The sequence below is a fragment of the Amphibalanus amphitrite genome, unplaced genomic scaffold (assembly GCF_019059575.1).
Source record: "Amphibalanus amphitrite isolate SeventyFive unplaced genomic scaffold, NRLGWU_Aamphi_draft 000034F_arrow, whole genome shotgun sequence".
NCBI classification, from domain to species: domain Eukaryota; kingdom Metazoa; phylum Arthropoda; class Thecostraca; order Balanomorpha; family Balanidae; genus Amphibalanus; species Amphibalanus amphitrite.
The window spans coordinates 1,035,679-1,060,150 of record NW_024881530.1 but is presented as its reverse complement, the minus strand read 5'-3'; the positions used below and the strand labels follow the sequence as shown (position 1 = coordinate 1,060,150).

The 24,472-nt window shown below is 51.1% G+C and overlaps 1 protein-coding gene and 5 non-coding genes across 18 annotated transcripts; all 6 read right to left on the bottom strand.

Moving 5' to 3' along the window:
- Positions 1-7,378: 7,378 nt before the first annotated feature.
- LOC122369877 (protein BANP-like) lies at positions 7,379-24,402 on the bottom strand. Of its 13 annotated transcripts, XM_043345017.1 has the most exons (12): positions 23,092-23,216; positions 21,795-21,851; positions 18,158-18,361; positions 17,630-17,760; positions 17,065-17,211; positions 16,554-16,688; positions 16,023-16,187; positions 15,565-15,712; positions 10,059-10,226; positions 9,526-9,789; positions 9,077-9,163; positions 7,379-8,640 (listed from the first exon to the last, which is right to left on the bottom strand). In XM_043345017.1, the coding sequence occupies exons 3-12, from the start codon at positions 18,341-18,343 to the stop codon at positions 8,518-8,520; spliced, it is 1,554 nt and encodes a 517-aa protein (XP_043200952.1). In that variant the 5' UTR covers positions 18,344-18,361; positions 21,795-21,851; positions 23,092-23,216; the 3' UTR covers positions 7,379-8,517. The 13 variants fall into 13 exon arrangements, with proteins under 13 accessions (XP_043200952.1, XP_043200921.1, XP_043200929.1 ...); XM_043344986.1 differs by lacking the exons at positions 21,795-21,851; positions 23,092-23,216 and adding an exon at positions 23,939-24,402; XM_043344994.1 differs by lacking the exons at positions 21,795-21,851; positions 23,092-23,216 and adding an exon at positions 23,447-23,466.
- On the bottom strand, positions 10,486-10,559 carry Trnai-aau. Its single transcript has one exon. It is a non-coding gene; the product is annotated as a tRNA-Ile (tRNA).
- Trnaf-gaa lies at positions 10,567-10,639 on the bottom strand. Its single transcript has one exon. It is a non-coding gene; the product is annotated as a tRNA-Phe (tRNA).
- On the bottom strand, positions 12,836-12,909 carry Trnai-aau. The gene has a single exon. It is a non-coding gene; the product is annotated as a tRNA-Ile (tRNA).
- Positions 12,917-12,989, bottom strand: Trnaf-gaa. Its single transcript has one exon. It is a non-coding gene; the product is annotated as a tRNA-Phe (tRNA).
- Trnaf-gaa lies at positions 14,751-14,823 on the bottom strand. Its single transcript has one exon. It is a non-coding gene; the product is annotated as a tRNA-Phe (tRNA).
- Positions 24,403-24,472: the final 70 nt, after the last annotated feature.

The window sequence follows — 24,472 nt, the reverse complement described above, 5'->3', positions numbered from 1 at the left end:
CTAATTTAGCTGAATGCCTATTTTAACTACACAACATACGTCCCAGTCATTCTTATAATGTCGGGAGGTCGATCCTTCAAATGAAGTCAAGCTGAAAGCCACCCTAGCCATTCGCATACAGAAACTACGTCGCTCTTATGGCCTACTACATCGCAGTTGCCAGTTATATAATTGTACCGCTATTAGCTACAGGTACCGGGCAAGTGCCTTTTTACCTAGAAAGCAGAGAAAGGATCACGCATTACCGTCAGTCAAATGTGGATTGAAAAAACGTAAAGCACGCGCCAACCTACCAGGCTATATGGGATATGTGGAAATGCCTGATACGATGACCTCATACATAATTCGACAAATTACGCAATATACATAAAGTGCATTCGATTTAAACCGTCTAGACCCTGGCGAGATTGCAAATCGGACCATAATACGGCGACACCGAGCGTTCAAGCGGGGCCACGCATACGGAATAATTCATGAGCGAAGAGCTATATCCGTCGGATCGCCACCTGGCTGAAAAATTTACACCAACCGAGAAGCACAATTCGTCTTCTGAAAGTCGCTTATATGGTGCACCGGGCTAAAAAGGGCACCAGCGTCGGCGTCCTGGCCGGTTCGTCAGTCAAATTCAGCTTCAGCCTATCGCTAGGCGTGGGTGCACACCAAATGAACTTAAACGTTGTCACCGCTAAGAGGAGGCTAAGTATCTATCATAGGTTTATAACTAATAAGCAGCATGACGAAACAGTTAAAAGAAATAATCCTATGGTCGCGTTCAAATGTCTAAAAATGCCTGAAATAATTGGAGCTATTTCGGATGCAATCATAGTCAGATTTAAAACCGGCAGTCCAATCGATTTTATCCTCGAACAAAAACATGATTGCATCCCAAATATGTTCAGATCTAAAGATTACTTTGCGAATGTTCAAACACGAGCATTAAACGTTCTTAGCGCGAGTCGCACGCCGAATTCAGCCCGGCTATCGCATCCACCACATGTCTGCCTGACAAACAGGTCGGGGCGTCTAGACAGCCATCATGTCCCCACCGCCGGGGTAGCAACTGCGGGCTGCGGGGTAGTCGCGAGGCCCACCGGCAGCCCAGCCATCCGTCGGGCGATTGATTCTTCAGCGGCGACTCATCGGTCGTTTGGCCGCCTAATCCCACATGCATGCAGAAGCAGCCAGCCGACAGCTTCTGTGGTCGCACAGCCCGGAGGACAGAAGGCTGGGCGAGCGGAGGCGAACCGGGACAACAGGGTGCTTTAGAAAGAATGGAAAACATGAGGACTTGGAGAAGGATGACAGCATAGACGAGAAATGTAAAGGGGTGAAAACGGTGACGGGGCTTGGGAATGATTAGATAGAGACGGAACTGAAGCAGAATTAGAGAAGGGTAACTACTTTGTGTGATTTGTGGACGTTGATATGAAACAAGGGCCTCGGTATGAAACATGATTTCTTGATAAAGATCTCAGGTGGAAATCGAACATTCCGTTTTCCATATGCCTAACAACCATGAAAACCGGCATGACAGCGCAGATTCGAGCAGTGGTGGAGAGGAGAAATGAAATGTAGGTAGGACAGACGATATAGACCGAAAGAAAGAAAGATCAGGCAGACAGACAAACGGTCAGTCAACCGGATGTGACCATCAGCCTGCCAGCCAGCCAGATCGTCAGTCACACAGGCGCACCGTCAGACATTCAGTCAGTCAGTCAGTCAGTCACACACACCGTCAGACATTCAGACAGACACACAGACAGACCGTCAGTCCCACAGACAGACCGTCTGACATTCAGACAATTAGCCACGTAGGCAGACGGCAACTCAGACATTCAGTCCGTGACACAGACAGACCTTCAGACATTCACACATTCAGACAGTTCGTCAGACATTCAGGTCGTCAGACAGACCATCAGACATCCAGTCCGCCAATCAGTCAGACATTCAGACATTCAGACACTCCGTCAGTCGCCGGCCGGCGGGGTCAGCTGTCTCTGGGCGGCCACCTGATCATCGAGGCACGTGCCGTGACCGTGGCGGCGGCGACGGCGTCTGCACCCCCCTCACCGCCCCCCCCCCCCCCCCTGAGGCGGGACCGGCTCCGGCGGCCGTGCTCGCTCGGCCTTGCCCCCTCCACGGGCGTCGACGCTGGTGGAGATTGCCCGTGGTGGGTGCTCGGAATGGTGGAAAGTGAAGGTGTGACTGATGGAAAGGCAGCTAGACATGCCGTGTGCAGAGTCGCAGACGGTGGTACGCAATACAGCAGTTTGTGATGTAAGGCTAAAGGTCATGAGCCCGGCATCAGTCCAGCTTCAGTGTGGACACTGGACGGGGCTGATCGAGCTCGTACTCTCTGCTCTGACTAAGGCTGGACGAGGGATACGTGATACTGAGTTTACACAATAGTTGGGGGGGGGGGGAGGGGGTAATAACGCGCTTGGTAGATAAGCCATATACAATATTCTATTAGATAAATATAAATATGCTAGCAGGGCATGCAATGCTGAATAATGTGCCCGACTCGTAAAACACCTCTCCCCAAAGACTACGAAGAAAAAGGAAAGAAAATAGAGCCCATCTTCATATAACCACCGCGAAAAGCCCAGTTTGCCAGACGTCAGCCGTGTCGAGCACGACATCCCTCGCGGCGGTTCATCCTTTCAATCTGTCTCCGCTGAGCACGGCATAAGCCCAGTCGCACCGCTGGAATGGGTGTGCTCAGACCAGGGATGCGGAGCCGGAGCCGGAGTCGGAGCCGGAGCCGCCGGAGCCGGCATATTTTGCCCGGAGCCGGAGCCGGAGCCGGAGCCGTGAAACAATATAGCCCGGAGCCGGAGCCGGAGCCGGAGCCGCCAAAAAAGGGGGCGACTCCGGCTCCTTTTTATTTTTTGAAGAGGAAAAAAATAATTGACCTAGTTCGGTTTGACAGTACAAAGCAGTAAAACATACAGTACTATTGGTCTCAAGATAAGGGCCCAGGCGACCTGTAGTTTTGATGCGGTGAATACCCTCACCTGTCGCGGAGGCGCGGAAGGAGAGACGACTGAGCGGGCCGAGACTTGTATTGCAACTGTGGTTCTGATTCTGATTCGCCAGTGCCTGTGCGTTATATGCAGGGTGGTTGCACAATGAAGGACCGGTCCGCCGACCCGCCGGGTCGGTGGACGGTGCCGACACGTGGGGAAAGTGACGGCTATTTCTATGTAACAAAGCTTGAACGTGTACTCTCTTTATCATGATATGGAAGAAGGGAATCGGTCCCACATTATCTTCCCTCCCCCAGGGAAGCGTAGGGAACCGAAGCGATCATAACAAAGAGAGGAAACGTTTAGCTGACGGAGAAAGAAATGTTCATATGAGCGTATCACAAAATGGTATGAACAGATAAGTAAGTTTCGTGACAATTACACCTACTACCGGGCGATCCCTCCGCACTCTTGGCGGGGACCGTCCCTGGGCATCTCCATGGCCCTCGGCATCTCTGGCCGAATATCAATACAATATAATTTCAGTGAATTGACCACGATTAACGTATTTGAATGTTCATACCGTTGAGAGCAGGCTCTTTTTACGTTTACTAGTGTCAAAATGACACGGCAAAGTGCAGGCAAAAATTAAATGCACTTGCAATTTCTCCGTAAATTTTGGGGTGAGCAACCACAATGAAGCACAACAAACGACAGAACACTGACGAAAACGGATAATGAAACAGTACGGTTTTTGAAACACATCGAAGTTAAAACAAATTTCACAGCACAATTTCACTGTCACTTTTTGACGAAAATACAGCAAAAGTTCATAATGGGTGAATTTTCTTGATTTCGGTGCCAATTTGTCTTGAATTTAGCGTTGAAGTTTTTGTTTTATCTTCTCTCCTCCGAGCTTGAGTCCTTCAGCGAGGTGGTGTCCATCACTCGATGATGCTGAGGAGGACGGCGCGGGCTGATGAGCCGTGCGCTGTCGGCGGGCTCCGTAGTAGTCCAGGGTAGCTGATGACCTTGCCGCAGGGCAGATAGTCTTGTTGGGCAGAGCTACTCACTGGAGACGGTGCTGCTGGACGATGACGAGTCCAGGATGGTCAGCTCCCTAGTCGATGACGCGACGTAGGGGCGATACACCGTCACGGAGCACGGACTAACCAGTCTGCGATGTCAATGCAGATGTAGAGGCTGGGGTCCGTGTTGAGGGGCACAAGTCCCCTCGACCGCCGCTGCCACCATTGTCGCGGAGGCGCGGAAGGAGAGACGACTGAGCGGGCCGAGACTTGTATTGCAACTGTGGTTCTGATTCTGATTCGCCAGTGCCTGTGCGTTATATGCAGGGTGGTTGCACAATGAAGGACCGGTCCGCCGACCCGCCGGGTCGGTGGACGGTGCCGACACGTGGGGAAAGTGACGGCTATTTCTATGTAACAAAGCTTGAACGTGTACTCTCTTTATCATGATATGGAAGAAGGGAATCGGTCCCACACACCCTAGCCACAACTCGAGTGGGGGTGGCGCTGGCTGGAAGGAGGGGTGCACTCGGCCCGAGTTGTGGCGAGGGCAATAGTATTCACCGCATCAAAACTACAGGTCGCCTGGGCCCTTATCTTGAGACCAGTAGTACGTCATGGGCCATCAAGTGAATGAAAAAAGCCGAATATCCCCAGTATCCCACAGTACGCAATCAACTTCCTGTCTGCTCCTCCCCCCCCCCCCACGTCTACTGCATCCCCAGAACATGAGGACCGGTCATCAGGTGACGGCCATTGTTTTGAAGCCAGTGCAGTGGACTGCGACTCCCAGCACCGTCTCTTCCCACCCCCACCCCCACCCCCCAATGCAGCCGAGACGGGTGTCAGCTTACGATGGTTCAGTGAACTCCGATTCGCGGCGACTGCGTTTCCAATGTCATCGCTTCCTAGTCCTTTGTTCCTAGTCCTGTTGAGAAAAATAGCCTTAGTGGTTAGTTGTTATGCAAATACAGAAGCAACGTGTACCAATCTAATTTTTCTTCCACCCGTATTTAATTCATGATTGCATAGGGGATGTACTGAGTCGGAGCCGGAGCCGCCGGAGCCGGAGCCGCCGGAGCCGGACCATTTTACTCGGAGCCGGAGCCGGAGCCGGAGCCGCCATAACATTTCACCCGGAGCCGGAGCCGGAGCCGGAGCCGATTTTTTCTCCGGAGCCGGAGCCGGAGCCGGAGCCGTCTGAAATTTCCACGGCTCCGCATCCCTGGCTCAGACACACCATCAGAGCCAGAGCGCCAGACACAGAGACTGTGAGTCTCAATTTCAGTCTCCAGCTGCTGTGACAACGAGAGAGGCGAGAGCTCGTCATTGTGTGTCGGCCAGGAGGAGATAAATAGATGAACTGAATACAGAGCATAAATGAATAGTTAATATTCAAGCCATAAGCAGTGAAACAAATACGCCAGTTCAATATTTGTTCCATGAATTCAGTCTGTCTGTCAGCCAGGGCGAGTCACCAGGCGCTGTCTGTCTGTCTGCCGGGGCGGGTCACCAAACAATGTCTGTATGCCTGTTCAGGTCATCAGACACCGTGCCCCGCCTGTTCAGGTCACCAGACACCGCGCCCTGTCTGGCGTCGGGTCACCAGACAGCGTCATGACGCGGCGGCGGTGACCCAGGCCGCCGCTGTGGCGTTTTTTGTGCGTCTGCCGGCCCGTTTTTCGGACCTGTCTGCGGCCGCCTCCCAAGGTCACCCTGTGTCAGACGGCGGCGCTCTTTTTGTGCCGGCGCGCCTTTTTGTCGGCCGCCGGCACAGCGAGCAAAAACGCGGCAGCCAGGTTATAATTGGACGATTGACTTTTTGGCGTCTGGAGAGCGCTGCCTGAGGCAGCGGGGGCAGACAGCGTCGCCGACGCCCTCGTCTAGACGCTGTGATGGTGCGCAGGAGAAAGCCGACTCCTGCGGCAGGAGGGCCGGCGGCAGGAGGGCCGGCGGCAGGAGTAATCAGTGTCCTGCGGGGCCGGCGCCCACCGCCGCCGCCCCCGGCGACACAGCACAGCCGCTGCACAGCACAGCACAGCCCCCGGCGACACAGCACAGTCCTCGGCGACACAGCACAGCCGCCGGCACAAAGATGAAAGCCGGACAGCAGAAAAAGACGAAAGGGGAAGTCTGGAAGGATGACACTGAAACGCGACCCTGTCTGAAGATGAGGCAATCTTCGATCTGAGAACTAGAGTGTAAGAAACGCTTCATCAGCAACCGCTGCATCTAGCAAGATTGACTAGTGGACTCCAGACTCCAACGCTCATGCTGTGTATATTTATCAAAGAAGATTTCTAATCTGTGCCAATGTTGTCCCATTACATAAGCAATTAAACCAATAACATACTTGCATATGGACTGGGCAGCAACTCATCAGAACAGTGACAACTGTTCAGACACCAAATGTCGACTCTAAATCCCGACTCGCGGTGCCGACTCTGACTCGGCCGACTCGCTCTGACTCCGACTCGGACTCGGCTCGAACCTGGGCCGGTCGATGTCGGCTCGATAACGTCTAGCGACTGGCGAGGAAGTGACGGCCGAGGCGCGGCCAAATGGCAGCTGCCGACTCGAACGACGCTCACCGTCGCCGACCGGCCGCCGGCGTTACCATGGCAACACCAGCCGCCGCAGACACAGACGCCGCCAAAGGGTGGAAGATGTAAAACTGCAGCCGCAACGCTTCAAAGAGCGTATCTGCATTCTGCATATTATAAGCAACATTCAATCTTAGTATCTACTCGATCTACTCCTCATACAGTCCGACTCCGACTATGGTATTATGACCAGTTAGGTACGACGGACATTGGACATGGCATTGCATTGGACAATGAAAAAAGAAACATATTCGTTGATGGGGTTTTTACGTTTCGAGTAGGTAAATATTTGCCACGCACAATCGAGTCCTAGCAGCTTTATTTAAAAGGAAGCGAATGGGCTGGGAAAAAGGAATTTAATTGGCAATCGAATCCTACCTCTAAACGTAAATTCACGCGTCAAAACGGCGCATCAAGATACCAAGCCAAGAGCATACAATCTACCGATGACAAACATATCCTTCCCGGAGTCATTGGGATCATCCGAAGATCAGTAGCTAATAAGTACTATGTGCAAACTTCGTTGTACTGAAATATGCATAAAATGCACATCTTCCTAAATACTCGTCACACAAACATGATGAAAGACAGCTCATTTACATGTGTGCAATACAGTCCCCATTAACTTATACACGCTGGTGCAAGAACTGGGGTCATTTGGTGTATTACTCGAAATAAAGTTATATTTCTGTCGACGGCAGGTCACTGGGTCCAATGACCTGAAGTTTTAAAACCATTATTTGCATTGAAGCTCAAACGACAATGAGACAGACCAGACTTTAATCAACATATTGCATATATTACATAACAGAGTCAACCCAACAGCAGCGTCGCACGGGGATAAGTGGCTGGAGACAATCACGAACCAGCTGGAAATATGCAGACACAATACAATAAGTGCAGTGGTTTTGTGCACCATCTATTTAATCCAACTGGGACACATTCATCAAGGGGGACGTCACCAGAACTATGGATAACGAGAGTCGTGCATGGACTCAAAGAGCGTAGTTTATCAAACTTGTTTTGTCCTAACGGGACCTTCTTTGAGAAATGGCCATAATTTGCGACACAGGGTCAGCTGTAAGATAGCCTGCACCAATTCAGCTTGTGTGGGTCACATGGATGTGGTCCTTGAATATATGTTGATCGTAGAATCGAACAAAAAACCTCCAATTGTATGCTTCCATATCCAGAATAAAACTTATGTCCCATTCTTTTGGTCTGCTGGATATGGTCAATCATACTTGAACGAGATCTAAATCACCAACCGGCGAAAATCATATTTTCGCAATTTAAAGGTCCACGAAAGTCCTGTTCCATGCAGCTGTATGGAGACAATCATATAAGCTGAGGGGACGAACAATAATATTAGAATAATGGAATGAAGACAGCCGAAACATAGACAAAACCAATGCGGAAATATAAAGAACAGCAGCTCGAGTGAAGTGATTTGTAATATCACAATAATTACACAAACAACATACTTGGCAAGATTCAATGAAAACTGCGATAGTGGAAGTAAACGGCTGCCAGCAAACACCGGACAACTTCAGAGTCTGATCAGCCTCTCGGGTAAATATCTGAACTGAGTGCCGTGAATTCTGACCCTGATACGAAACGACTACTTCAGAGAAATGATGGCAAGTAACGGTTACATAACTGATAATAATAATAATAAACGTCTCTGCACCCCTATCTGCATATAGCGACTACAGCCAACAGCTACTGCAGTATCTTCTTTTCTACATTCATTGAGAATTGAGATCACCACGCACTATGTGCCACTACTGAATCCCTTGCCCTCCCACCCCTTTGGACTCGGAACTGCAACCAGCCTCTCACCATCTACATATGTGTCTCGGACGCGAGGCGAGCAACTCTCAACGGCGGACCGTGCTCCCCTCACGTGAACACACCTTAGTCGTTGACGCCACCAAACACGATGCGCTGCTGCTTCTCGTCAATGGGTTCCTCTTTGATGACGGCTCTGAACTGGCGACTGCTGGCCTGTAACCGATCGGTGTCGCTGCGAGCGCTCGCCTGGCGGCGCAGAGGACGGCACGCGCGTCAGAGAGGGGCGCTTCGTGCTGGCGTGGCTGTCACCATTGCATCTGTTTTATTTTGATACGGTCAAAAGGTGGAGGGATGTGGTGACCAAAAGCAGTACCTGAAGCGCTGTTACTGGACATAATAGGTAACAGACCGATCAATAGGTGTTTCATTTTATTATTGTCAAATGTCTGAGCATGTTGACAAAAAAATCACAGTCATGTTGATATATTACAAATGCTATTTCATCTGCAAATGTGTGGTGAGTGTCGGCAGGAATACGCCTACATCTTAACTATGGCTTCTCCCAACCGGTTGTAGCTAGATATAGCAACACCAAGCGACTCAATCTGGCTGAAACAATATAAACGTTTACGCCTGAAAATGGACACCACATTGTGTTCAGTTGACGATGAGGACATCTCACCTCGTGCAGAGAGACGTTGTTGGAAGGTAGTAAGTCCGAGCTGTCGCCTCCCAAAAGGCGCACCTCCGCCATCGACGTCTGTATTACCTGTCACACAAATAGGGTAGAGAATCAAAACTGGAGCATCAGCACAGTGTGACAAAAACCCAGCATTAGGCAACAAAGCACGTGAGAAGTACAATTGCATCGAAAGTCGTATCACCCCACAAAAGCAACGGCTCAACGCTCCTGACGCATCTATGGTCCTTGCAAAGAAGCACAGCCTTTCACCACAACTACACCAGGCTGTGGTTCGGCAACATTTCGTCCACAAAGGCCACCAATCAACCAGTATTTTGCCAGCAATTACCCAGCCGTTGCGCAACAGTTTCTCTCACATTCCATCCACACCACCCTATCTTTCAACAAAGTTCTCAAGTTCCATCTTGTTCAAGTTCTCACAGTCCTACCTTGACGCTGCTGAAGTCGGCCAGCTCGACCATGGTGCTGAGGTAGTCGGCGTGTCCCACCTCCACGACATCACCGACCGGCATCGTCTCCATCACCACCATACCGTCAGAGGTTTCATCGGGGAACACCAGGTCCGGCGAGCCGCCCGCGCACGACTTCAGGGACGAGGCAGAGGACGTGGTGGCTGTGGTGCCCGCCGTGCTGGTGATGGTGGTGATTGGTGCCGACTGGTGGTCCATTGGTGGGTCGTCCGGGCACCAGCGCTGGGAGGGGGTGAAGGGGGTGAGCTAAGAAGTGGATGGGTATAGAGGCCTACAGTCATACTACAGGGAGACGGTCCAAGATCGAACACCGATTGAAGATTGAAACAAATTGAATACCGTCAGCTTTCCAGCAAAGGCAATATCAACACAAAATGAAAATGAGCGAAGCTACACCATAGTCAAAATCAGTAGAAGCTTATGTACTTTGGATAGTGTGATTTGGAAAAAGTCGCCTAGGCTCACAACATTTCAGCCAGGTGTGTAATTACCTTCGCTAGCTGTTGTTTGTTGATGTATTTGCCCATGCCGAGCGGTTTACCGCGCTGTTTTCGCTTCCACATGCTGCGACACTTGGCGTCCAGGTTTTTCTTGATGCGCTGCCACTCCTTCTCTGTGACGTTGTGGTAGGCCACCAAGTGGCAGTAGATGCCGTAAATCTGACAAAACCGAGACAAAACGGGTCATCACTTGCTGGTGAATACACCACATGAATCGCATGATCGAATCCAGCCGCGAGAAGAAAGAGCAAACCCTACACACAAACATGACCGCTGGTGGTTTGGAGTCGCTCCCCATCTTATCCCACCTATCAACATATAGCACGCTTACTGCATGGGTGAGACAGCCTCTTTAGCGCCGTGTGGGTCAGGCCTTATGCAAAAGGTGACATGTCCGGGTCAAGAGACAGAAAAGGATTGGCCAGTGTGGGGGTCGAACCCACGACATTCGCGTTATTAGCACGACGCTCTAACCAACTGAGCTAACCGGCCGAAATCCTGCCGAAACCCGGGATCGAACCGGGGACCTTTAGATCTTCAGTCTAACGCTCTCCCAACTGAGCTATTTCGGCTGTGGGCACCCCGCAGAGGCAATATTTTGGAGAGAAATGGACCCAAGAAGAGCGAAGGTCAACTTCCACCAGTTCAAGCCGTTCTCATCCTCAGAAAACAGACTCGAGCACCAAGCGACCACCATAGGCGGATCTCCACTACACCCTCTGCATTGGCGATCCCACGTCCAGCTCTTCTTCTTTCAACGTAACGAGTCTTCAGAATGGTCCACTTGATATTCGATAATATGTCTCACACAGAGTCCAATCCCCTAGCACTGCATTTACTGTTTACATAGCAGTCATGAAGAATCGTAAATGGCGCGACTATCCATCATTCGAGTAAGGCGTGGACCAGCCTCGCTATATGACAGGCCATTCGACCACACTGGAATCCTTCCAGACTAATCCCTTTTCATGCGGTGGAAGGCGTTAGACGTGAGTTCCACTGGTCCAGTCTCTTCTGGTGGGACGACCAACAGAAGAAACGAAACAGGCTCGAGCTGTCCTCTCTAGCAAAGAACCTAGCCAACAGTCTCCCAGAGTCCCTCCGTTACTGTGGAACCTCTTCACACCGAGTGCAAACATCGCTTCAGGACAGCATTTGGCCAAGCGGCATTGGCAGACCTTGACCTGCGCGCTGCGCGACTTGGCTTCGGCCTAAATGATTAGTGATTAGTGAGCGTCCCAGCGTCCCCCACCGTCACCGACGGCGGCGGAGTGGCATCAGCTGGACGGTCGGGTGACCACCATCGCCGCACAGCCCGGGAAGCCGACAACAACTCCGCAAATGTGCCAGACGAAGTCTCATCCGTCCAGTCTATTTGTTGTGTGTAATGTCCTGGCGACTGTGAAGCCGGGCATTCAGGAACAAGCATGGAACTATCTACTACAGGTAGATAAGAGCCAATCCTAAACGGTGTCAAGGACCCCTTACTTCCGGCATTCTGTTGCAAAAGATTGCTCTTTGGGGCAGAGAAACGATCGCCTCACTACGACCGGCGACGAGCAATCCATATGCGTGACTGATGCCAATTCATGGCACTAACGTACCCTCTTCATACCAAGAGCTGAAGACGCCACCAACATATACATGAGACACGTCTCTCCGGATCCCTCTGTCTCGTCATCATCAGCGTCCACCGCCCACCCATTCGACCAGATAAGGTGGATGGGAAACAGGACTGTTTTCAGACCTGCCCACAGCACTGGCAACAACGTTATCGTCGTTGGCGATGTCTTCTTCATCACCCGAATGGAACTCAGGCTGTGAGGGACCGGACTCGGGACGCAACCGGCGAGAAGATCGGGCTTGACTGGAAAGAGTCGGTTGAGCGACCCTCAACGAGATTCACCAGATCTTCGCTAGCTATCCGTCTGGTGGCCAGTCCGAACCCAGTCACCTGCAATGCGACCTTGGCGAGGTGGTGAGACTGGAGCAACGGCCCAGACCTGGGCACCGGGCAGCGACCACCACCTGAAACTCTTGGAGATCCGGATGAAATGGTCGACGGCCGACGCCCAAGAGTATTCGCGAAACACGATCGTCATAAAAGAGGATCACCTGACTGGTCTTCCAGGACTCGCGCAACACCGCAATCTTGGAGGCGAGTTCGATAACGAGTCCGTCCAGAAACTGGCAGCCCGGTTTCACGAAACCCTTCAGCACTCAGCAGGACAGCGTCGGTCATGCCACCAGCGGTGCCTAAGGGGAAACCAGCGTAAGGGTTCTGGATCCGGAGATGGAAAAGTACATAGCAGACAGGCGTGTGGCGGCGAGAAGCGTCACGCGCAACAGGGGCCCCTCGACCATAGATCGCTGAATCAAGGCCAAGAAACGAGCCAAGTCTTTTGAGCGCCGCGTCTTAGATGCGCACTTCCAGCTGCTCTTCTCCAAAGACTTGAAAATCACAAGCACTTTGGGAGGGTTCACGCAATCCTGAGGTTGTGGGAAAGCGCGTCCGATGGCCTAAAGGGCCCAGAAGGAATGAAATCTCGGAGGACAGGGGATGATTCCTTGTAAAGGACAGCGACAAAGCCAATACATTCAACTGACCATAGGCCATCGTCTCCAACCAGGTGCGCATCGGAGCGACAAACAGCCTCACTCGGGTCAGGGTTCAAAGGATCAAACCGGAGGACTTGCCAAGAAAATTCATGTGGAATGTGCATGCAACCCTCGACCTGAGTGGCTGTTTGGGACTACAGGAAAAGGGTTGGCCAGTGTGGGGGTCGAACCCACGACATTCGCGTTATTAGCACGACGCTCTAACCAACTGAGCTAACCGGCCGAACACATGCCGAAACCCGGGATCGAACCGGGGACCTTTAGATCTTCAGTCTAACGCTCTCCCAACTGAGCTATTTCGGCTGTGGGCACCGGACAGAGGCTACATTTTGGAGCGAAACCTGATCCGCAAAGAGCGAAAGGCATGTGTGAGGTTGCCGCTGCGCTATTGCGTAGCGGCTCCACACAACTACAGCGCTCTGGAGTCTGGAACTACGTTACCACCACAGACATCGGCAGGTCTCAACCTTTGCGCTGCGTATCTCCGTTTTGGTCCAAGTGATTAGCAACGAGGCAGCGTTCGCCACCGTCACCATCCGCGGCGGCGTGGCATCAGCTGGACGGTCGGGTGACTGCCATCACCGGAGAGCCGACAAACGAAGATACTGCCACAACGATGCCGAGAAAAATATCCTCATCCTCGTGATGTGGAGCGCGGTCAAGAAGACCCTTTAGATTGCCCGGCCTTCAGGAAGTCTGCTACAAGTATGGAAGAAGTCATGCAGTGCAAAAGATGCAAAAGAACCAATCCCCCTTAAAGATGTTGAGGATACCAGGCTTCCAGTCCCTTGTCGTGACATTTCACTCTCGAGGACGCTGGACGAAGTGGCGACGCAGCGATCCATGACCGCGATGGACGCCACTTCACAGAACAGGGTGGCCCTTCGAGCCAAAAACGGACGACACCATCGACATGTGTGTGGTACGCCTACTTGGGTCCAAACCTCGGCGTCATCGATGTCTACCGACTACACATCCGACACATAAGGCGGATAAGACCTCTTCGACCAGATCACCTTTCCACTGGTGACAGCGTCAGCGTCGTCGCTGGCCGTGTCAACGCCCATCATCCGCTTGCTTCGTCTCTGGGACTAGGACTGCGAGAGTCTCTAGATGTAGCCAGGTAGGAAATCGCGGTGTTACTGGTAAATTTAAGTTGTCTGGACGACGCCCGTCAGTCCGCCCCGGACGTGGCCTTCTGTTACCCGCCCATGGCAAAAGGGGCTGGGGGCAAAAGTGGCGCACCAGTCCAGACCTGGACGGTGACAGCCACCCGATGTTCCTAGGAATTCGGATAATAGGATGGGCTCCAGGGGTCAGGAACATCCGCGAAACCAGATGTTGACATGGTCTTTCAAGACAGTTGACTGGTTGACATTCCAGAAGGTGCGTTAGGCTGCCTTCGCGGGGCAACTTTGGAACATAAGTCCCTCCAGGAGCTGGCCACCAGGTTCCAAGACAACCTTCAGCAGGCCAGCGCTGGCTATGGCCCTAGCATTGCCTATGCCGAGGCAAAGCCGTAGTTGATGGATCCAGAGGTGGACGAGGGGATACAAGACAGGCGTGTGGCGGCGAAAAAGTGTATGCGCAGCAGGGACCCCTTGACCAAAGAGCGCTGGATCAAGACCAAGGAAAACGCCGCGTCATTCGAACATCGCGACTAACAAAGGCATCCCCAAGAGTTCGCCATGAACATCACTAAAACCGCAAAAAAGTCCCAGTAGTCCTGAAGTTGTGGGAGAGCACGTCCCATGACAAGCCCAGAAGGAATGAGCCATGAAGGATAACAGACCCGTCTTAGCAACGGACATGGACTACGCCAATGTGGGATTTCGGACATACACCACAGTTCCTTAAGACTAAAGCGCCTCAAAAAGATTGATAACCTGACTTAGACCAGGGTCAAGGAAGAGCACAACCAGTGCACCTGCCAAAAAGGTTCCCGCGAAATGTGTCACGCAATCATCACCCTGAGTGACCTACCTGGGTCAAAACGGATGGCCAGTGTGGGGGTCGAACCCACGGCACGACGCTCTAACCAACTGAGCTAACCGGCCGAACACCTGCCGAAACCCGGGATCGAACCGGGGAACTTTATATCTTCAGTCTAACGCTCCCCCAACTGAGCTATTTCGGCGGCGACAACCGCGTGGAGGCTGCAAAATCGACAGAAATTGGAAGCTACAAGAGTGGGCGTAACCAAAACCCACCGGTTAGAGTAGCGGTAGAAATAAGCACACTTCCGCGGCACCACGATAACCTAACGGTTGCCACTTGCCAGTCATCGAAAAAAAACAGCTTTTTGGTGCAACTTCTCCCCTGCTTCTTCTCTAAGAGAAACAGGCTTAACTACTGTGGAATCAGACCCAGACACCGTTGCCGCCTCTAAAGTTCCCACTCGCTTCTTGCCAAAGTCATCATAGAACCATTCATTTCCTCTCCACCACCTTTCCGTTACTTCCATCCTCAGGTCAGTCAAATCCTTCTCCTCCACTCCTCAACCCCCTGTTCCGGGCTGGACGGGGCAACTTTATCCCATGCGGGAATGCCCGAAGAGCACGTCCGTAGCCGGATGCGGTGAGTGCTTACGAGGCTAGTCGGCCTGTTCTCTGGACGGGCTCAGCCCCGGCTACTTACCTACCAGGGTGCCTGCCCAGACCAACGTCTCCCCCTAATTCCTATCATCCTCCCGGCTCTGCAACGGCCTCATACCCTCAATGGACCGAGAAAGCCTAACCCCCCCCCCCCCAAAAAAAAAAACAAAGTTCCCGCTTGCTTCTCGTCAAGGGTCATCATAGCCCGATCCCTTCGCCTCTCATTCAGCTCACTCAGTGCTCAGCCTTTACTCGCTCACTTCCTCAGCTCAATCGGAACTCACCATTAGCGGGTCCAGCTGCTTCTTGCAGTGCTTCCCGCGGCCGGAGATATTGGACTCCGCCAGCGTCTCTCGCGAAAACAGGTGGTCCAGCAGGGTGACGGCCAGTTTCTCGGCAGACAGGCAGTGGCGAGACAGGCGGGTCATCTCGCTGGCCGGCCGGAGGGGAGGAAGCAAGCGGTCAGACAGAGATGCGATCCTTGAGCACAGAAAGACCAGACAGTGTTGAATCTCGACAGTAATAAGTCTGAAGACTGCATTGCTGTTGCTCAAACCAGTGCTGGAAACAATTCATTATTAAGAAGCTGGTATTACTGTTCCTTAATAGTCTACATGTTCATCGTCCTCTGGGTTTAAAGCTTCCATAACAGCACGATATTCCCACTTTTCTCGTGAAATCGGGCACCACACTCAGACTTAACACAATCACAATACCCTCCAACGTTCTCCCAAGCACTCACAGTGGGTGGATCTTGCAGCGGACGCGCATACGCGGGTTGGACGGATCTCCAAGCCAGGATCCGTCGGGGAACTCGGACTCCCGATTGAGTGCGATGACGGGCGGCTCGATGGGGCCAGCGTTCTGTAGCAGTTCCACCGATGGGTCTGCCGAGTCGGTGTCCGGCCTGGCGACACGGGGATGGTGTGTTAGGGACGGTTGGTGAAAGAAGTCAAGTCCAAAGGAAAGAGGCGTTCTTGTGGCACACTCAGACTCTCCATGGTCATAACTGTCACGGAAGACGCCTGGGATCGCGATGCCTGTTTCATCTGATGGTACCTTGGGTGCCTTTCTCAGACGAGAATTCGCAATTAAAGAATGGCGTGTTTAACGCAGATGACTGTTTTACTCATCAAGTGTGCTTAGTTCCTCTCCACAGGCTCCACTCCACCACTTAGCTTTCCTACCGCCTGAACCTATCAATCCGACTACCCTTGCTCCTTCTCCACTATCTGTGGCCCTCCCCGTCCTTCCTAACCATCCCTCCCAGCACCTGGCCGGCTGTCGTGTCTCGGCTACCGGCGGCCGCCTTCCGTGTGACGAGGACACCAGCAGGGAGTCCACCTTCTCCGCCAGTCCGGAGCACAGGTGCATCAGGGTCTCCATCTTCTGCTGAATTTCCGGCAGGCTGGGGGGGGGGGGGCGGGTAGGTCAGTTCACTGAGCATAAGATGTGAGAAAACAGGCAACAAGAGACTTTGATTTAGAGGAGAGCAGGCATTGGTATGGAAAGGGAGAGTATCGTTAGTCGTTACACATCAAAGTGTTCCAGGTTATGGGAAAATGTTATTACGGAGCCCGTGTCACTGTCCATCTCAGGTTCAGTGTCCGCCTCAGTGTGTGTCAGTCTCAGCGTCACTCTAGTCTCGGTGTGTCAGTGTCGGTGTCAATGTTGGTGTCAACTGTCAGTGTCACTGCCAGTGTCCAGTGTCGGTTTCGGTGTCGGTTTTAGCGTCAGTATCCGTTCCGGCGTATCAGTGTCAGTCTTATGTCCGCCCCTCTCACCTGGTCCTTCTCGGCGCCTCGGTGTCTGTATCAGTATCGGTCTCCGCCTCCTGCGCCCCGCTCGGCCCCAGCGCCGCCTCCAGCCTCTCGGCCATACCGGAGCAGAGCTGAGTCAGTCCGTCCACCTTGCTGTCCATCTCCAACATTCTGACACGGCGGGGGACGAGAGACAGAGCGTCAGCGTCAGAAGGAGAAACAACAGCTTCGTAAGGCAGCGATCGGGAAATGCGCAAGAGACTGAAAAATAAAAAGAACGATTCGCTAGCCCGGCGTGTGAATCATGTGAGGTGTAGCTCTTGACTTGACAAGCCTGGTGCGAGGGCACAGCGAGGGCACTAAATTGATATGAAATAAATGGGTAAATATAAAGAGCCTTTTGTGAATGACGCAAATTTGCGAACGGAAAATGCAAGTACAACAGTCAAGTAAAAGCTCAGAGAGGTACTAGCTATGTTGGTTCAACACTGACATCTATGTCGCATTAGAATCCTTGCATTTGTCTAGCGTCGTATCTTACTGTAGTTATCAAATTGAGCTGTAAGTTACAAAACTCGAGCTCACTCACCGTGAGATGTAGCGCGTCTCCATCTCCTGTACCACGCGACTGACGAACATCTCCAGCAGGAGCATCTCGTTCTGACCGATCACCAGACTCTGACCGGACAGCAGCTCATCCCCGGCCTCTGACTCGGCCACCTGGCGGGCCAGGACAGAGTTATGTCAGCGGTGAGTTACATGGGTGGGGTTATGGAGGTATCAGGTAGCAGACATCTCACTGCAGTCACGGGAGAAAAGCTGGAATATAACGTGGGTTACAGCGGCAAAATACCGAGAGGAGAAAATATTAACAGGTTTTGATTAGTGGTGAAATTGCTTTAGCTGATGGGAAAATGGAAGCGAAAATAGTTATTTGAATTCGTTTCACATAAAGATAAATGACGAAAAACAAAATTCAAACAGGAGTGTAACTAAAACTAACCAGATATCATGACAGTTTTTGGCATTGAACGGAAATCACACCAAAACCTCCACAGCCCACAGCCCGAACACAGCACGAAGACACGTCAATCCGAGTCTGCACCCCGTGCCATACCTCGCTGGTCTTGTCTTGGGCGTCCTCAATAACGACGAAACTATCAGCGGGCGGCTCGGCCAGCGACTCCTGCGCGGAGGAGCCCTCGTCAGACCCGACGCGGTCCGACGATAGCTCCTCGGCCGATACCCGGCCTCCGCAGAGACTCGGGGAGTGAGACGACTTGTGACGCTTGCTGTGCAACATGGTGAGCTATGAGGACCTCTGCAATAGAACAGACAAGTGTAAGGACCGCGCACATAATGTTGTCAATGGATAAATGCATTGTCCACTCAGGCCTGAGCCGGATCTGTCTCAGAAGCTCAGTAGAACGTCCGGCTGATGGGCCGACAAGAGGAGATAGTCTGGTTCGAGCCGCCTCGACAGTCGCTGCTTGCTAACAGCGGGAATGGAACGTAATCAGTCACAGTGGTTGAATACAAGCCACATGAGGTACATATATGGACAAGACACAACCGTTGCGGCCGAGGGCATCAGCGCGTTGAATTCAACATTTTGAGGGCATGTTTGATGGCTGGAGCGACACCTGGCTGGATAGCGTTGAATTCTCCCCATTACTTACGGGTAAAATAGCACTATGCGAGGACTCGTGACATGACACCGTGCTCAAGATCAGACGCGTTTTAGCGTTCGCCGGTTGATCGCTGCTAATCTAACGGACGCTGCGGCAAATTATTGTAAAAATGGCGGGTATATTTCCTCGTTGCATCGTTCGACACATCATTCACGAGCACCACTGGTCGTCGACGTCACTACTTGTGCGACAGCCGGCTTCTGACCCACTCATGCCGGCGCTCCTCGCCAAACACTGCTCTGTCTGCCTGGTGCACGACTCTGACCGCCCTTTTGGCACCCTCAGTGTGCACGGGGAAGGCGGCGACCCGCAGTGGCTGACTACAGATGTCCTGCAGCTGAGAGTCTGTGAGATCGGCCGTCAGCGGCGGCTCCGTCACCAGCTCCTTCTCCCAGTCCAGCAGCTCCGTGTAGTGGGTGGCAGCGAAGTTGACGATCGGCAGCTTGAAGGGTCTGACTTCCTCCTGCGGTTGCTGTCGACACCGCTGGATGATGTCCACTGCTCGGGCGCGCACTGCTGTGTCAGGATCGGCCACCATCGCCAGCAGAACGGACTCTGGATGCACCCAGTAGGCGTTCCGCTGCACAATCCTTCTGATGATGTCATGCAGGCCACTCGACAGCTTCCGCAAGAGCTCGATGCTGCGCATGACGTTCGGGGCGCCGCTGGTGCAAGTGCTGTTGGCAGTGATGTGGAACCACATGGGGATGTAGTGACCAATCAGGAACTCGACCAGCTCAGTCAGCTCAGTGGTTGGTGATGGCGTGCCAATGTAGACACGCAGCAGCCGTGCCGCCAGAGTCAAACACCTGTGAGGAACGTGAAAACCAGCGTTAGATATGAAGCAATAAATCGCTCAGCTGACTGGTGAAAACTATGCACAATAATGCATTGGTAAATACGATCATAAAATGCGATAGATCACATCACAAATTGACCAAGTTTTAAACGCAACTAATAACTTTTCGCATCAAATAAAAAAATCGAACGCATTTTGTTTCCAAATATAACTAGGATAATCAATTCAATGATACAACCCCCGTGTCCGTAATTTTCAAAGTTACGTAGGATATGTTTCATTTCTAGAACATGCATATTTATCGGTTAACGTCAGGACACCTCATGCTCACCTGTCATCCTCCACGGGTCCGATTTCGCTATGCGCGTCGCTGTCGTCCAAGAGCTTCCCCGCATGAACTCCCCTGGCCAGCCGATAGAGCAGCTGCTGGTCGGCGCTGAGCTCAGCCACCTGCTGGTCTGAGAGATCCAGCAGGGGTCCCGGGACGGCCCGGAACGCCGCCTCACCCAGCCGGTTCACCTCCCCGGAGGCTGTCTCAAGCAGCGACCCGGAGGAGCCGGCCCCGGTGGGTAAACGGTCCAGGTAATGCAGTACCGCCCGCAGGAGCAGATCGTTTGCGTCCAGCTGGCAGACGAACCAGTGGACGGCGCGCGGCGGCTCCTGGCTGAGCTCGAACAGTCGACACACACCGCTGTGTCGGTCGGTGTTGGCGGCGGTCCCGCTGCAGCCGAGCGCCCGAACGTCGGCGTCGCAATCAGTAGCGATGTTCAACAGCTGTCCTGCCTGGCGGATGGTCTTCCCACTTTCAGGGGTAAAGTAGGTGAGGTACTTTGAGCCGGGTTCGGCTACCACGGCCACGTGTTCTTCTCGTCTTATGGTAGGTTTACCGATGGGTGATTCGTCCTGTCCACCATCGAAATACAGAGCCTGGATAGGCCCATGTTCTTCAGCTACCGAGGCCATCGCATCTCTGACACGTTGTCTTGCGCGGAGTATCTTTGACGAGTCAACCATTCCCTCGTGGTCGGTTTCTGAAATTCGGCCGATGTCTCGCTGAAATCCATTCACTATGGCGCACACCACGTGATAGGGGATGCCGAAACGTTGTGCGGCGAGAGCCGTGTTGACGAATTGGTCTGGGTTTCCGTCAGGGGTCTCGGGCCGAGCGTCGTGCTCTGCGGTGCACTGCATGTCGAGGTCGTCAGTGTCAGCGGCGCCGGTACAGCTGCCGTTCGACGGGCCGTCTGACCGGGGGTTTTGCAGGCCGGAGGGGCCCGGCTCGCTGCTAGGTCGGCTGGCCTGCGGAGACAGTGCTTGCGGTTCACGTTCCTGTTGCTGCCGCTGACGTTTAGGTGTTGCGGTCGCTGGGCCATCGAATATCTTACGAGGTCTCCTTTGATCGAGCAAAAACTTCACTTTCGTTGGCGGCACTCGCTTTTCTGGAGGACATTTGCAAGGGCGTTGGTTTTCGCACCTACAAACCGCAATATCAAACAGTTTTTCAAAGAACTTCACATTCATTTGTCCTTTTTTAGGATCACGCCTCTGTGCCATCGTTTTGTTGAGCATCTGATATTTCTTGTAGCATGTTGCAACTTTGTTGCAAACTGACTGTTCTCGAATTACAGGGATGCTTTCACTGACCCATATAGCGATGATTTCTTTGGCAGCCAACTTAAAAAGTGTCATCGTATTTCCTCGTACTTTTCCAGGACTGGTGTAGATCAGCCTGATGTAGTTGATAACATCTTTGTTGGAGGGCAACTGCCCTTCAGGCAGGTCAGCCGGAGTCCCAAGAACAAAGTGATCTGTTTTTCTAGCATTGGACATTTCAATTTAATGTAATGTTTACCTGCGAAAGGAACAAATAGAGCTGTTAGGTACCTATGTGGGAGGAGGCAGTGGATTCAAGCTGTCACATATAAGACACAGTATGCATGTGCAGTATAGATCTCACAGGTAAGTGATTGCCAAAATCCAGCCAGGGACTGAAATTAAGAACTATGTCATTTAACTATCACATAGCCTATTAAATAAAAGAAATGTGTTCGATGAATCTTTGCATATTTTGGAGTAGAATTGTAAATGTATTTCAAATGTTACTACCTATTTAAGATCATCTACATTCCACACTATTTTTAACCAGAAACTGATGAGAAATGGTACCCGATGGTACTTGCACTCTGCCTACCAAAACCAGAACATACTCATCAATGCATATATCAAAATAACTGTCTCAACCTAGTATTGTTAATTTTACTGACCTGTTACACAGAAGGACTCAGGGAAATGATTTTCCCTCTCACCAGCATAGTCTCCACCTATTCAAAGGAAAAATAAAAGAGCATAGGATGAAAACCCATGATAACATCCATGGGTTCAGTACCTATCAATGAAGGCCATTCTGACCTAGATCAGTAATGCAAACAAACAACTACAACCTGAGCATTACTGCAGATACATCTCACTGAAACTCCTCAGAGAACTCACATCTCACAACTATGTGTAAATTCAGAGATGATTGACTGGAAAGTGGTAGCTTAGCCAATCTTGAGCTATTTGAGCCACAACAATCACTGAAATATTTCCTGTGGTTTTCTGTGACATTTAATATACATGGTTAGGTAAGGTAGGTACTAATTTCCTCCCACACCACATGGCGCCAGCCCATGATAAAAATCACCTTCAGTATAAACTACACCAGGTGACCAGATTCATAATGGAACAAAAACTAAACCAATTGTTCAGGAAGAGGAAAAGAGCTTACCAAATTTCAAAACAAACTTGAACCATTACCACAAGCCTTTAGCTTAGCACCCTCTAAGAACTGCATAAATTCACAGAATAAAAACACAAAAGGGAAGAACAAAACCTTTCAAACTTGAAAAGTGACATGACACGTCAATACTTACATATAATACATTTTTACACTAAGTGACAAAACATTCATAAGTTACACACGTCCACCGCTGAAACCAAAACAGGTGCCTATAGACTAGGCGGCGGAACAATGAGCACAGGGGCACCGGCCCCCCTTTGATTCTGGCATTTTAACATTAGCCCTATGGGCGTTGCATGGAAAGAATGGGACCAAAAGTTGACGGTGCCCCCTTTACTTGAAGGTACCTATTCCGCCGCCACTGCAGACTGGCTATGAAGTATGAATAGGTTGTTAGGCATAGGTGGCGGAACAGGGGGCACCAGGCCCCTCTTTGATTTTGGCATTTCAACATTAGCCCTATCACTATGGGCGTTGCATGGAAAGAATGGGACCAAAGCTCAAAAGTCGACTGTGCCCCCTCCCCCTTAATTGAAGGTGTTCCGCCGTCACTGAATTGTTAATGAATGTTAATGAATGTTAGGTTTCAAATTTCTGACATTTCTGCTTGCAGTAACAGTGTACTTGGTTTTTTAAGTGCAAGTGATCACAGGAGTCATTTTCAAAATAAAAATAGTTTGTGACAAAGTGGTGTAGTTTCTATTTAATTCAAATTTCGAGCCCAGGGCACAAAATGCATTTTTCAACAAACGTTCATACAGCCAATGTTTTAGGAAACGCACCTACCCAAAGTCAACACCAAAATATCGACAGTAGGCCTGAAACACTAATAACTTGCTGTTGGATTATGATTCAGGCGATTGTACCATTCCCATGCCTCAGATTTCCCCCATTCACAAATTCACACAAACAAGACCGTATATAAATACAGGTACGCATCTGTTCTATAGCATCTTTTGCGGTTTTCGCACTATCCACATGCGGACAAATACAGCATTCTATCAAGGTTTTCTTTGTAAGATAGGCTCAAATTCATAAATTGTATAATTATAGGATATAAATAATTGTGCTCATTCGTAGATTTTTGATATTTTTATAAGTTGAAAGGAATAATTTTAAACATGCTGGCAGATGGACCTAATGCATTAGAACAGAGTGCGTCAGAAATGCCGCCGAAAATCCTCAAAGTTATTTTATGCTTCAAATTGGATCAAATACGTCATTACCAAACTCGCTAGTTTTTGAAAAATCATTTCATTTAAGCCACATGTTTTAATATTATTGAAAAGCAATATAAGTGTTAAATTTTGTTGAAAAAAATTTTGGGTCAAACTGGTAAAACCATATATTTAAACCAAATACATTTACTAAAAAAATCGTACCACTTTGACCAGCTCAATTTTCCTATGATGTAATTTGACACTTTAACTTTTAAAACAAAGACCACTCATTTTTTGGCGTTCGAATAGGTGCTGCGGCCGTTTCCGGCGAAAAATGCTGGATAGATGATCATACACCACATCTCTTCTCCATTAAACCGAAACTTTGCCATTTCTACTCTTCCCATCAAAACACAAGGATCAAAGAGAGAGTCCTAGCCAGGCTCCGGCTCGGCCACACACAACTCACCCACAACTACATCCTGGACAGAGCACCTCCACCCATATGTCACCACTGCCGCGACCACCCACGCTACACCATCTCACACTTCCTCCTCCACTGCCCACACCTACACCAACAACGCAGACATATAGTACAATACATTAACACACATGGACTCTCTCTCGACCTTCCGACTCTCCTGGGCGACACTCATCCGGATATCCACGACCTTCTGTTCGTCTTTCTCGCCGACGCTCGGATCATCAAGAGCCTTTAGCGTGTTAGGGCCGCGGCTGCCGCCCCTAAAACGCTAATCAGAGCCCTCGTCTCCCGGCTCACCCCCAAACTCACACATTAATTAATCGCGGTTACAGGGCTTTTTCCCTCGCGCCGTTTTGGCTTAGGTGCGAGGTTTTTGCCCTTTGCGTTAGGCGTCGGGTTTTTTATTATTTAGGACTTTTTCTCCCGACCATTACACCCCACAACAAGGCCCCGCCGGGGGGCTGGAGCCTAGAAGGTCTTATACCTTCTGTCAGTGCGATGAAAGCTTCCCGGCTCCAT

What these genes read in the sequence shown, in the direction of transcription:
- LOC122369877 (XM_043345083.1), bottom strand. Translation starts at nt 21,360, where the DNA reads ATGTCCAATGCTAGAAAAACAGATCACTTTGTTCTTGGGACTCCGGCT. An exon ending in GGACCCGTGGAGGATGACAG is followed by an intron (nt 19,541 to 19,861) that starts GTGAGCATGAGG and finishes CGTTCCTCACAG; the next exon opens with GTGTTTGACTCTGGCGGCAC.